Source organism: Corvus kubaryi, unplaced genomic scaffold, assembly GCF_017639235.1.
Source record: "Corvus kubaryi isolate FWS band 111438036 unplaced genomic scaffold, C.kubaryi_AGA036_p1.0 135, whole genome shotgun sequence".
Classification (NCBI taxonomy): domain Eukaryota; kingdom Metazoa; phylum Chordata; class Aves; order Passeriformes; family Corvidae; genus Corvus; species Corvus kubaryi.
The window spans coordinates 5,007,726-5,020,222 of record NW_024580669.1 but is presented as its reverse complement, the minus strand read 5'-3'; the positions used below and the strand labels follow the sequence as shown (position 1 = coordinate 5,020,222).

Here is a 12,497-nt window from a genome sequence, read left to right as displayed (position 1 = left end):
CTGCCGGCCTGCGCCTCCCGGCTCTCGGAGGGCGCTGGGGCCCGTCACGGCCTCCTCACGCCCTGCCCACCCGCCGGACCGCGGCTCCCGGCTGGATCCGGCTCTGAAGGCGCTTGGGTCCGCCCTGGCTTCCCTCAGGCCCTTCCCACCGCCGTCCCACGGCTCCCGGCTGGCCCGGGGCTCTGAGGGCGCTCGGGCTCTGAGCATGCGGCGGTCCCGGCTCCGCCCAGGCCGGGTCAGCGCTGAGGCCGCCCGGGCGCCATGGAGCGGCTGGGGGAGAGGCTGGGGGAGCGCTCGGCGGCCCGGCTGGACACCATCCTGCGGCACCTCTCGCCGCGGCTGGGAGCAGCCCCGGCTCCTGTATCCTTTCTGGTGTGGGATCGGGAAGGGGCGGCAGCAGCACGTTGGCCCCCGTGGGTCGAGGCTCTGCTTCCCTCAGCCCGGCGCGCTTTGCCCCTCGCTGCCCGCGCCCTTGTGGGTCCGTGGTTTGTCCTACAGGGACACCGGCCTGGGAAGGACACACAGGATGAGTCCTGTCATGTGTCCTGGTGCCGAGGGCAGCACTTCCGTGGCAGCCCCGACTGGGATTTTGGGGTCAGCACCCGACTTACCCCAAAAACCTCTCCCTGAGCTTCAGCCCCACAACCTGTGAAGAGCTGGGATGTGCCTCTTGGCAGCGCCCCAGCACAGACCCCCTAGCGCTGAGCCAGGGGCTTTCCTGCAGTCAGTTGTCCTTCTAGAGATTCAAGGGGTTGGGGGCGACAAATTACATGACTTAAAAACTGCACGGCAAGTCACAGACTTCGTTGAAAGGTACAGACTCGACTGGTAGAGCAGCAGCAGGAAAAACATCAAGGTTTGGTTTGTGAATGGGAACTGAGGTAGAAATGTTGGAGGCTGCCAACATCAGGCAAAGGAAACCTGGGTAGAAAGAAGTTTTTGCATTGATGTGTCCCATGGTTCCAAAAGTTTAGTGGAGACTGCTTGCTGAGAATATTTTTAAAACTGCTGTCATGTGTTGCTTTAAAAAAAAAAGCTGCTGTTTCACAGAGCAGGATCTGACAAGTTACCTCTGAATTATAATAAATAGAAGATGTGATCAAACAGGATGTAGGAGTCCTCAAATCGATTAAAAATATGAAGGCAGATGGATAGTTGTTGACTCAGACTGCCATAACACAAGTAGGAACACAAAATTAGGAATAAATGATAGGAAAAACACCCTGGTTGTAAGGATACAGGAAGTAGGGATAGGTGCTGCACAACCTGTTTGTTTTTAAATCTGGGTCATGATGCAAATAGCTTTGGACAGAAGCACAACTAAGCTGGGCTGGAGCAAGAAAGGTGTGTGAATAAAGTAAATGACAGAATCTAATAAGAATAGATTTATTTGATACATCAAATGATACATCAGTTAACTGGTTTTGTTTTAATCTCTGTGCGTCTTGGTTTCAGTTGTCCAAGCAACCCAGACTTGTCCTCTGAGTGTTGCAAAGTGTCAAGAGAAAAAACAGAGGAGGAGGCATTACAGAGCCTGGGAGGAAGGTGCCAAGATGGAGTCCAGCACTGGGTGGCCTTGTCTGCTGTTCCCCAGTGGGGGAGGTGGAGGTGCTGCGGAGGGTCTCACAGCTGGGGTCCAGCCGGTGCCTGTGTCTCCGTCAGCTGTCTGTGAATGTTTAGGAGCCTAAATAGTCAGGAGTCCCGTTTTCACTGAAATTGGGCCTGAAAGGTGGTGTGTGGAGCACTAGTGCCCTCAGTTGGGGGATTCCTTGCTCTGGGATTTGCTGTGGCACTTGCCAGCCAGTTTCCCCATGTTCTCCTCCTTCTCTCTGTCTTCCATTCTTTCCCAGCACCTTTTCCTCCCTCTGGCTCATCATTTTTGCCACACATTTTTGCATGTGTCGTTGCTCTTCTCCCACCATATGTGACTCTTGACAAGATAATGTTTAAGCTTCCTGGTGTGGGGACCACAGACACAACTGCTGTGATGAGACCTATTTCTCATTCCCGAAGCATTCGTGGTTTTATGAGCAGTAAAGTCAGTGGTTTTCATAAAACCCTGAAGCAAACATGCATGTGCAGACCAGAAGATCAGCATGAAAATGCTTTTTTTTGTCATGGATGACACTTCAATACCATGCACCAAATGCTTGTGAGGCTTCTTTAGCAAGTGGGATTCAATTGCCCTGTTGATGAGAATGTGTCTCTGCATAAGAGAAAAACGTTTTTTTAAACCTGTTGAGATGAATTGGAAGACAAGCCCAAAGCTCTCGTCTGTTCCTGCAATCCCTGTCATTTGGGAAGGACCTGATCTCTGCCGCAACTGGAGAGAATGTGAGAGTTTGCACCACCACATGGGAGTGAAGCCTCAGGTTTACTCCTATTGCTGTATTGTTTTAGAGTTTTTTTTCATTTTTAGAATATTTTTCATTATTTATTTTTTTAGAAGTAAAATGAACAAGAACATGGATTGAGTGTCCAGCACAGCACCTGCCTTGAGGATGATCAGCACTGTAGGATCGAGGACTCATGCCTGTAGAGAATGTTCTAATCTACTTTGCTTGATTGTGTATTCCTTAATTCCCATCCCAGATAAGTGTTCCTACTTCAGCCCAACTCAGTGTTGTTCCTCATTCAGGGAGGTTTTGGTAAGCTCCATCTTCCTTGGTAGAGATAAAAGCAAAGCTACCTTCAGAGCTCAATTCTTCCCCCTAGCACATGTGTTGACCACTAGACACCGTTAATGTGTCTCTCTGTGTCCCAGCTACACCCTGGACAACAATCTCCTGACCACAGAGCAGAGGCAGTTCTATGAGGACAATGGGTACCTGCTCATCAAGAAGCTCGTGTCTGACGAGGACATCGAGCGCTTCAGGTACAGGGCACTTGCCTGAGGTGCTGGGGGGGCCTGTGTGCAGCAGCATCCCAAGGGAGCTCTGGGAAGCTGGAGATCACTGGATTCTCCCAACGTGGATATTCCCTCTTTGCAGCAAGGAGTTCACGAGGATCTGTAAAAGAGAGGTGAAGCCACCAGGACTTATGATTATGAAAGATGAGTCCCTGAAATCCCAGTTTGGTCACTCTGAAAAAGTGGTTAATAAAGTGCAGGACTTCCAGGAAGATGAAGAGCTGTTCAGATACTGCACTCTGCCAGAGGTAAAACAAAGTAAAAACCCATCAGAAAGGGGGGAGGTGGTGGAAGAGCCTGTGTGAATGTATCTGATCCTGCAGGTCACTCCCATAAGCACACAAGTAAGGAAGGAAGATCAAGCCATCTTTTAAGAGTGTTCTGCATGAACATGGGATAGGTGGAAGTCAGGGCAGAAGACTTAAAGCAGTGCTGCTCTTTCCCTGGTGTGGAGCCAGTCAGGAATGTGACTTGGCCAAACCATGCCAGGCTAGAGGGACAGATCAGCAACATGTTCTGAATGTGTTTTATCCAGGCAGACGTCTCTCCCTGGGCAGGTCCAGCCTTGCAGTCAGTGTTCATCTTGTGGCAGATGGCCATAGCTCTGTGGGAGTACTCTCCCCATCTCTTCCACCCACCCCAGCAGCCTGCAGCACCATCTTCCCTCTTGGCCTCCTCCCATCATGCCCATTTGTGTGCCATGCCAGGTCGTGCCTCCTGTCCTGCATCCCTCCATCCTCCCCGACCTCCTCCTCCTGTACTCTTGTCCTCTGCCAAACATCCAGCTCCCAGTGCTTCCTCAGCAGTGTTTCCTCTTGTTTTTCATGTTCCTAATTCTTTTTTCCTGATGTTTTCTTCCCTGTAGGTACTCAAATACGTTGAGTGCTTCACAGGGCCAAACATCATGGCAATGCACACCATGCTGATAAATAAACTTCCAGATTCTGGTAAGGAAAACTTGGACTAGACAAAAATAGATAAATTATTTTGTGTATGCCAGATTTGAACTTAGTATTTTAGAAAAGCTGCAAAAACAAAAAAAATCAAACCCAAATAACACTGAAAATTTGCAAAGCCATTTTGGTGATAGTTTGTTTTCTTTTTACCTTGGCTTAATGAGATAACATGAGAAAACTCAGGAGAGTTTTTGAAGCTGCAAAAAGTCTAAATAGTATGGCAAACAAAGCAAGTGGCAATATCCTAACTGTATCTATTTAAGGAGCAAAATCAATGGCAAAATTAAGTATATAAATCATATATAAAAGGCTGTTTTGGTGTGGAGGATGTTTCCATTTCCATGGGGGGAAAAGAAATAAACAGAACTTCAAGAATATTTATTTTTGTTTGGACTTTGTGGAAGAGAGCCTCTAAGGTAGAGACTGTCTGTGGAGGCTGCAGTCCATAAATTGAGATTTTTTTTTCTTTTTTTAAAGAGAAAGCTAAATAAATATGAGTTGGGTGCAGCACAGACAGGGTTGATTCGGCTTGCATCACAGCAGTACATCAGTGCCTGCAGACAGCACAGCTGTTGGAAGGTCTTTGAGCTGGGGGGGGTTTGTGCAACACCGTGCTGGATAAAGTTCTCAAAACTGGGGAGCATCCAAAATTAATGGTGAAAACGAGGGGTTTGTGCTGAAGGCCAGCAAATGGAGCCTTCTGAGGGGTCACAGAGCTAAGCAGCCTCCTGGCTTTCACTCTGTGACCCAAGAGCCACCACCGTGGTCCATTTTGGGGTGGGGTGGCAGCTCACCTGCTTGGCTTCCATGGCTGGGCTGGAACAGGCACTGACTACATCGAGTATCTCCAGTGGGAAGCAGCAGCTCCTTAGGATGCTCCAGTGGTTTCCAGGAAGGAGAAGGCTGTGTCACGTTTGGTGAGGCTGAAGGTTTCTGAACCTGTGTTGCAGACAAACAGACTTTCCTGCACCCCATGCATCAGGACCTGCACTATTTCCCGTTCCGGCCTGCGTCCCGCATCGTGTGCGCCTGGACCGCCATGGAGAGGGCTCACGAGGACAACGGCTGCCTGGTCGTGCAGCCAGGGACACACAAGACAACCCTAAAGCCTCATGGTTATCCGGTGTGGGAGGTAGAGTGTCTTGGAGGGCTTGGGAAGGGCATGCAAGAAGGGGATGTATTTTGGCTGGGAAGGACTCACTGTTGGGGGGAGGATGTGCAGGTCAAAGCTGAGGTTTTCAGTGATTTTTTTTTTTTTTTTTTTCTGTTTATGCAAATACTGACATTGATTTGGGGAGAGAGTTTCTTGGGTGACCTCGCTCCATGTGATGTGGGTTGGTTTGCCTCTGTTCCCACCTTCACCTAGAAAATGTCCAGCACATCGTGGCATGACAGCATAAACACATGCCATGGTTTTCCACTGCCCTTGCCAAGTCTGAGGGCTCTGTCTCCTCCTGTCAACTTGTTCCTGGCTGGTAGCATGTGTACTGTCCCAAAGAGGAGAAATCTGACAGTAAACAACTGGATGGAATAAAATACCCAGTGGTATCTTCCTCTTCAGGGTGGGTGTTTCATGGCCTGGACTGTCACTGGCGATGGTTATATTGGGAGCAGAAGGCTGGACTCCAGCAGTTGAATCAGGCCACCCTTGTGGGATTCCCCAGTGCTCTTCTCAGTTCTCTCCAGCTGAGAAATGTTCCTAATTGTCCAAATCCAGGTGCAGAAAATACAGGAAGTATCATTTTTCTGTACCTCAGGCTTGAAGTAGACTCACTAGTAGGCAATAGTCAGACTTTTAGCTTGGCATATGGAATCCTCTCTCCAGAGGAAAGCAGATCCGTAGCTGTCCCTACTGCCCTACTGTGCACTGAGAATCAGCACTTGTTCTAATTTTAGCCGAGTGATTTCAATTCAGCCTTTTTCTTTCCTAGGGTAAAACCAACAAACTTTTCCATGGGCTTCTTGATGAGGATGAGAAGATTCCCAAGGTTCACCTAGTCATGGAGAAGGGAGACACAGTGTTCTTCCATCCCCTGCTCATTCATGGCTCTGGGATAAACAGGACATCAGGTTTCCGAAAAGTAGGAAAACATCTCTTGATATAGTTTTTTATATTCTTGATTTAAAAAAAAAAACCAAAACTATCCCTTTTCTATTTTTATCCCCCACTCCCTTTGAATCCTTTCCAAGTTTATTAATACATGGATGAATGCTTTAATGAGTTTTTATCTTCCTAATGTACTTCTGCAGTCTCTTGGTTTTTTATTATTTTATTTTTAAACATCTGTTTTCTGCGAGAAGAGCATGCTGTGCAGCTCCATGAGAAAAACAGAACAGGAGTAGAAATCAGATGTTGAATCTATGTTCAAAGCCTGGCTGGTTGTACTTGTTTTTCCAATAGTTCCCTTTCAGCTGTCTCAGATATCAGGACCTTCTCTAACTTTCTTCCCTGTCTTCTTGGTGTCCCATCTCTGGATAACAGGAGTCTCAATCATTCAGTAAATAATATTTATGTATATGATTGCACAACCCATTTTTCTATAAAAGATTTGTTTACATGTCATGATTATTTAACTGAAACAGGCAGTTTGGAGGCCTTTGGAGGCCTGGTCCTGTCTCAGAAGGTTTTCATCCAGGCACTGCCAACACGGGCTGCTCTGTTTTTATTTTGGTTTGCCTATTGTGTGGCCTGTTCTTTCAGCCACTGTGGTATTTTATTGGTGGATTCAGAATAAGTGGGCTGCTGTGACCCTCTGGATACAGGAACTTAATGAACACACAAGTCTGCTCCAGCCCTGACTTTCCCTATTTCCACTCCAGTTGCTGATATTCTGAGAACAAGTAGTACAGCTCATACTGAGGGAGTGAGGGAGAGAAGGGAAGGAAGAAGAGCATGTCAGCAGCAAGAGTATTTCTCCAAGGGGACACTCTCCAGAGCTCTTGGAAAGGAGGAAGGAATTTGCTGACATGATCTGTAAGGAAGGAGTGGTGTGTCCCCAATTTGGAATGCACGAGGTTTTTTCCCAGCAGTTGTTTGTTGTCGATGTGACAGTGAGTGATGCCCAGTTTCCTCACACAGAGCATCAGCTGCCACTTTGCCAGCTCAGAGTGTCACTACATTGATGTCAAGAACACGACTCAGGAGCACCTGGAGAAGGAGCTGGAGGAAATGGTTCTCAAGAAATACAATGCAACTTCTGTGGAGCTCAAGGTGAGACCTGGCTGAGTGCCCTTTGTTAGAAATCAGGTCAGTTCCCTTTCCCAAGTCTCTAGTGTGGCAGATTGGTGCTCTTTGCTATGCCCAGTTTGGCAGATCAGGCTGTACCAAGCAGAGGTGCTTGGCAGGATAAAAGACCTGATGTTCAGAGGATGACTGGCAGGCTTTTTTGTGGCCTTTTTCCTCATAATGCCTTGCTCTCTGGCAGCCTCTTCATATTCCTTAAGCTCCAGAAGTCCCTCCTGAAAATCTGCTTGTAAATAAAAAGATGTGGTCATTTGTCCCAAATTCAAGTGTAAGAAGTTGGAACAAATTCAGTTCTTGTCGAGTTTGTATGTCCACCGTTCTTAGTTTCCCCTCCTAATGGTGGGTGGATTTTCCTTTTAAAACAAGTAGCCACATCTGATTGCAGTAACAAATGGAATTTTTTTGGTTAAATCCACATCAGTTGTTTAGACTTGAGGCTACAGCAGGTTTGTCAGCAGTGATACACATCTGCCTCAAAAAAAAAAAAAAGTGACTAACAGAGTCTTGCTGAATAACTGAGACCACTGAGTAAAATAGAAAGCAAATGTAAATTCTTAAGGGATTCAGCCACTGAAAGAAAAATAAACCTTGTTACTGGGGTGAAAATGTTCTGAATGTCTTTATCTGCAGCAGTTCCCAAGCTTGTGCACAGCCAGTATCAAGGCAGTAACATCTAGATGTAACAGGCAGCAATTTTCTATTGAAATGTACATGTTTTACAATATCTGGGGCTTTCTGGAGGGGAGGACTTTCTTTTTCATCCTTGGCGTTTTTGTGTTGTTCTGCTTCGTTTCCCCCCAGTGTGCCTGGGTGTGGTGGGATGCCCAGCTGTGTTTTGCAAGCTGATCTTGTATGTGTGTAGAGTCACAGCTTGCTTGGCTTTCAGTTCTGGGGTTATTTAGGTGAAATCCAAAGGGATGTGTAGTGAGGCTCCCTCCTTCTCCTGAGTGGAAATGAAGTTGTCCATACAAACCCCAGAGAAGTCTCTGTGCTTTTGTGTAGCTTTAATTTTTTTTAGCAGAGTTGGAGTTTTCTCCCAGAGGAGTGCTCAGCTCTTATTTCACCTTCACAAGATGATAAGAACTAAGTAGTCCTCTATTTCCATCTCTGTAAACTGGAATCCTGGTCACTGTTTTTTCTGGCCCTCAAGGCGCTTTTTTCCTTTGTCTCATTTTTGTTTTGAAGGATATTTGGAACTTCCGAGCACGGCTTGTGCAAGGGGAAAGAATTAATTTGTAGAAGACCCTGTGAAGAGCAGAATGGAAAACATAGGCCTGAGAATGAGCTCCTCTGAGGGAAGAACACAGACCCTGCCTGGGCAGGCAGAATTCCTTGTGTTTTGTTGACCTCTGTAATGGTAACTTAGCCAAATGCTGCATTGCAAAATTGTTTGATGCTAATTCAGAGTAATTGCACTGAGGTTGGACAGCTGATGTGCAAAAGGAAACATAACCTAGAAAAACAGATTTGCTGTGGATGTCTTAGACAATCGAAGAATCAAGATCTTGAAAGAACACCTTGATTTTCTTGGTGTTTTCATTCTTGTTTCTTAAAAGTTTCTAACATGACACGCCTTTAGAATGATGCTATATCTTATATATATATATATATATATATATATAAAGATCTTATGCAAGAATTTTCAGCATTTCCAACTTCCTTTCCTATGCAAAAAAAAAAAAAAAAAAATCAGTGACATGGGGTCTTACTAGTGTAGCTGATGAAGAGGTGGGTGTTGGCACCAGCAGAATCAACAGTGTAAGGAAGTGGATAAAGAGAAAGCAGAAACCACTCACAGAGAAAAATGGGATTTATGGACAGGAATATGATTGCTGGTTGAGTTCCTCAATCATGGCTTGGTGTGGCACTGTACCTGACCAAGCAGCTCTGGCACAGGTGAAATACGAGTCTGACAGCGTTGGGAGCTACTGGGCCAACAAAGCAGCCTCCCACTGGCCTTGCACAACTGATCCAAGGCTGTGTGAAGTGAGGGAATCCTTTGAGTCTGGCAGGTCTGGGGAAAGGTGCCTTTTGCTGCAGCCATGTGAAGGAGGTGTTTGGATGCTTCTCGGGATGCAGGGGTGGCAGGGTGGAGTGAGGCACACTGAAATGATCCTCCTGCCTTTCACAATGTTTTTCCTTGCTTTCTGAAAGATTCTCTTGCCTTCAGAATCTATTTTTTGAAATAAAGAATAAATCAGAGCAAAACTGCACTTGAGGGCTGTGTTGTGTCATTTCTGCTGCTCAGAAACTGGCGGTGGGGGTGATACTGAACACCCCAGAGCAAAGCATCCACCCTCAGCTTGTTTCCACTCCCACCCCATCCACCCAAAAAAGGTGTCAAAACAGGACCAAAGGCTGCACCGATGGGCTCTTGTGGCACCTTCTGCCCTGTTTTGTGATTCTCCCTCCTCCTGCAGCATCTCTAGGTTTTCTTGTTTGCTCGTTTGTTTTTTAAACAAGGTGAGGTTTGGGCACAATTTATTGGTCCTACACCATTGGTGCTGGAGTGGTGTCTGGGCTGTGGTTCCCACCTGGAGACAGACGTCCTCGCAGCAGCCTCGGGTTTGACCACAACACCAAGAAGGCTGATAAGGGGTCGCTTAGAACAGATCCCCAGCCCTGCAATCACCCAGTGATTTCGGGTGTTTTGGTTCCTGCAAATCTTCCATGCCCTCTGTAACCCTGGCACTGATGCAGCTCCTGTGGAGAGCATGGGCCCAAGTGAATGATTTCCAGTGAGTTAGAGATCCCTCTGCTGACTTTGCTGAGCTCTGGCTCACAGCCTAGCTGGTGCTTTCCATGGGATTTTTGTGAGAACTTGGTGTATTCTGTCTGGTTCACAGCACAGGATTCATGGAGGGACTTCCCTGTGTGGCATCACTGGTGAAGCTAGCTTGACTGCAGAGGGAGCTGTGGCCAAAGAGAAGAGCTACACGTATCACATTCCCAGTTTCAAGACTGAATTTCTCTTCCTATAGCTAAGAAAGAAAAGGAAGTTTAGCTTTGTTTTTAAAAATTTATGTACCTCTGCCTATGGATTTAGGCTTAAAATTCCCTCTTTCAGAAGAAAAAACCCATCAAAGACCTCAGAGATCATCTAAACTCAGCGGTTGTCCCACTTGATGAGAGACTTAACATCCTCACTCCTCCCTACACCTTGTTTGGTAGCTGCCATCTGGGGCAGGCTGTGCTTGCTCTGCTGGGCAGAACACAGTTGGATGAAGCTGGAATCTCCCAGCATGGATGTGTGTGGTGCTGCTGGATACCTCCTCTGTAGCAATAACTGAGAAATAAACTTCTAGATCCATTAGGCAGAGCTTCAGAGACAGTGAAATGCAGAAGCTGTTGACATACTTGGTTTGCTGTGTGTTTTTGTGAAGCAGCACTTATCCTATTAGAAAAGTTGCTTGAATTGAATCAAATTAAAAGCAAAATATTTGAAGTTATTTTGGTAATAATGTGTTTTAGTTTAGCCCTGGATTAGTGGGATATGTTTCTTATAGTTTGGTTTGCTGTAGATGTTCAGGTTCACGTTGGAGGTACATGTGTGCTCCTAAATTGATATTACATCTAAAACTTTCTGTCCAACTAACTTAATGTTCCTGCAGTTTAGGTTAACCATGTTAGCCATCCTTGGACTATTTTTTTTTTATAGCAGTATCCCAAGTTTAAAAAAGGAGCATGTAAAAATTAGACACCTTGCTGATTATTCGGCCATCTGCAGTTGCATGAAGCCCCAGTGTTTCAGACACTCATTTTTTTGCCTTGACATTTCACATGTGTTGAAAACAAAGGGTTCCTGGAGCTTGGTAAAAGACAAAAAACACGGAGAAGATCTTTTGGTTAGAATTTATGTGCTATTTTCCAGACGAACAGCTCAGAAATGTCAGATTTAGTCTTGACTCCTGACCTTGCTGACAGCGTTTGCACACTCAGCGCTTTGATGTGAAGACACTTGGAGAGGTGCCAAAGGAAGGATTTTGAATCCTGGCTTTGGCTTCTAGTACTGTAGATCAAAGTCTTTATGCAAGAGAAATGGGGGGGGAAAAGGAAGTTTAATTAACTTCGTTACATTTTTTTCAGAGTAGATTTGACTCTATAAGCGGATCTGGGATGCGGGAGATCCTTTTCCAGCAGTCATTTGTAATCAAAGTGGCAGTGAGTGATGCCCAATGTCCTCACACAGCTGTCACCTCGCCAGCTTAGAGTGCTACTACAGTCATGTGAAGAACATGATCCAAGAGCAGCTGGAGAAAGAAGTAATTGAATTTGGACATGCAAAATATAAAACAGCTTCTGCTGCAGACCTTGTGCTAATCTTAAATCACTACCTTATCTTGTAACTCACAAGTAATTTTGGCCTTCTGCTGATAAGGCTTCTTGCTGCCTGCCTGTACTGGAGAAGCGCCCTTGCTCCACAGACAGCCCCTTCACATCCCTGGAAACCAGCCCAGGAGCTCTGCAAATTCCTCCTCCAGCTCTACTCATCACCATTCCCACCTCTGGGCTGCCAAAACTGATTTCATCCACGTTCTTTGCTATCTTTTCAGTGCAAATCAACCCAGGTAGGATGAGCTTGTGCCAGCAGGTATTTAGGTAGGAGAGCCTGTTATTCAATTCTTCTCTAACTGGATTTGCAAGAAGAGGACATGGTTTATAAAACACCCATCTGAGTGCCTTCTCTGCTCACCACATCAATCCAATGAGCCTTTTGGCTTATACCAAGCAGGGTTTTGTGCACTGGAGCTTGTAGTTTTTAATTTAATTTAGTGTCTGTACTTTTCTGTTTGAGACTTCGAAGAGACAGTGAATAAGTTAATGGGTGTTTTTATGGCCAAACAGATTGGCTCATACCAGGAATAAGTAGAAAACACTGCATTCAAAGATGGTGTTTTCTGGGTTTGTTGTTGTTTTGTGGGGTTTTTAAATGCAGGCTGTTTGGAAGAAATGGGCAAAGGTAGTGCAAGGAAAAAGAATCAATCTTTAAAGTGACCTCTAAAGACCAGGATGGAAAACCTGTGCCTGAGCATCAGCTTCTGAGCCAGATTCATGTGCTTTTTGCCCCCTGTGTAAGGAACTTGCCCCAAATTCTGCATTACAAAAGCATTTCATGCTAATACAAGATAGGTGCAGCAAGGCTGAACAGCTGATGGACTTCAAAGAAAACCTGACCTACAAAATCAGATTGCTACAGCTAATTTAGGTAATCAAAGATTATGATGAGTTGTGCATTACTTATTTTTTCTAGTGTCTCTCTTGATATACTTTTAGGCTGATACTCTATTAATGTAAGGTTATTAATAATATAGTTAGGTAAAATTATATTAATATAAAATTCCATGTGTGATTATGTGTTTAAGATTTTTAATATCCTTTTTCTGTGCAA

General features: G+C 45.6%; 1 protein-coding gene across 1 annotated transcript; it reads left to right on the top strand.

Moving 5' to 3' along the window:
• Window positions 1–211: 211 nt before the first annotated feature.
• On the top strand, window positions 212–9,321 carry PHYH (phytanoyl-CoA 2-hydroxylase). The gene is made up of 9 exons (XM_042053094.1): window positions 212–360; window positions 2,593–2,648; window positions 2,765–2,875; window positions 2,991–3,156; window positions 3,774–3,855; window positions 4,815–4,996; window positions 5,796–5,945; window positions 6,944–7,075; window positions 8,294–9,321. The coding sequence occupies exons 1-9, from the start codon at window positions 262–264 to the stop codon at window positions 8,345–8,347; spliced, it is 1,032 nt and encodes a 343-aa protein (XP_041909028.1). The 5' UTR covers window positions 212–261; the 3' UTR covers window positions 8,348–9,321.
• The last annotated feature ends 3,176 nt before the right edge of the window (window positions 9,322–12,497 follow it).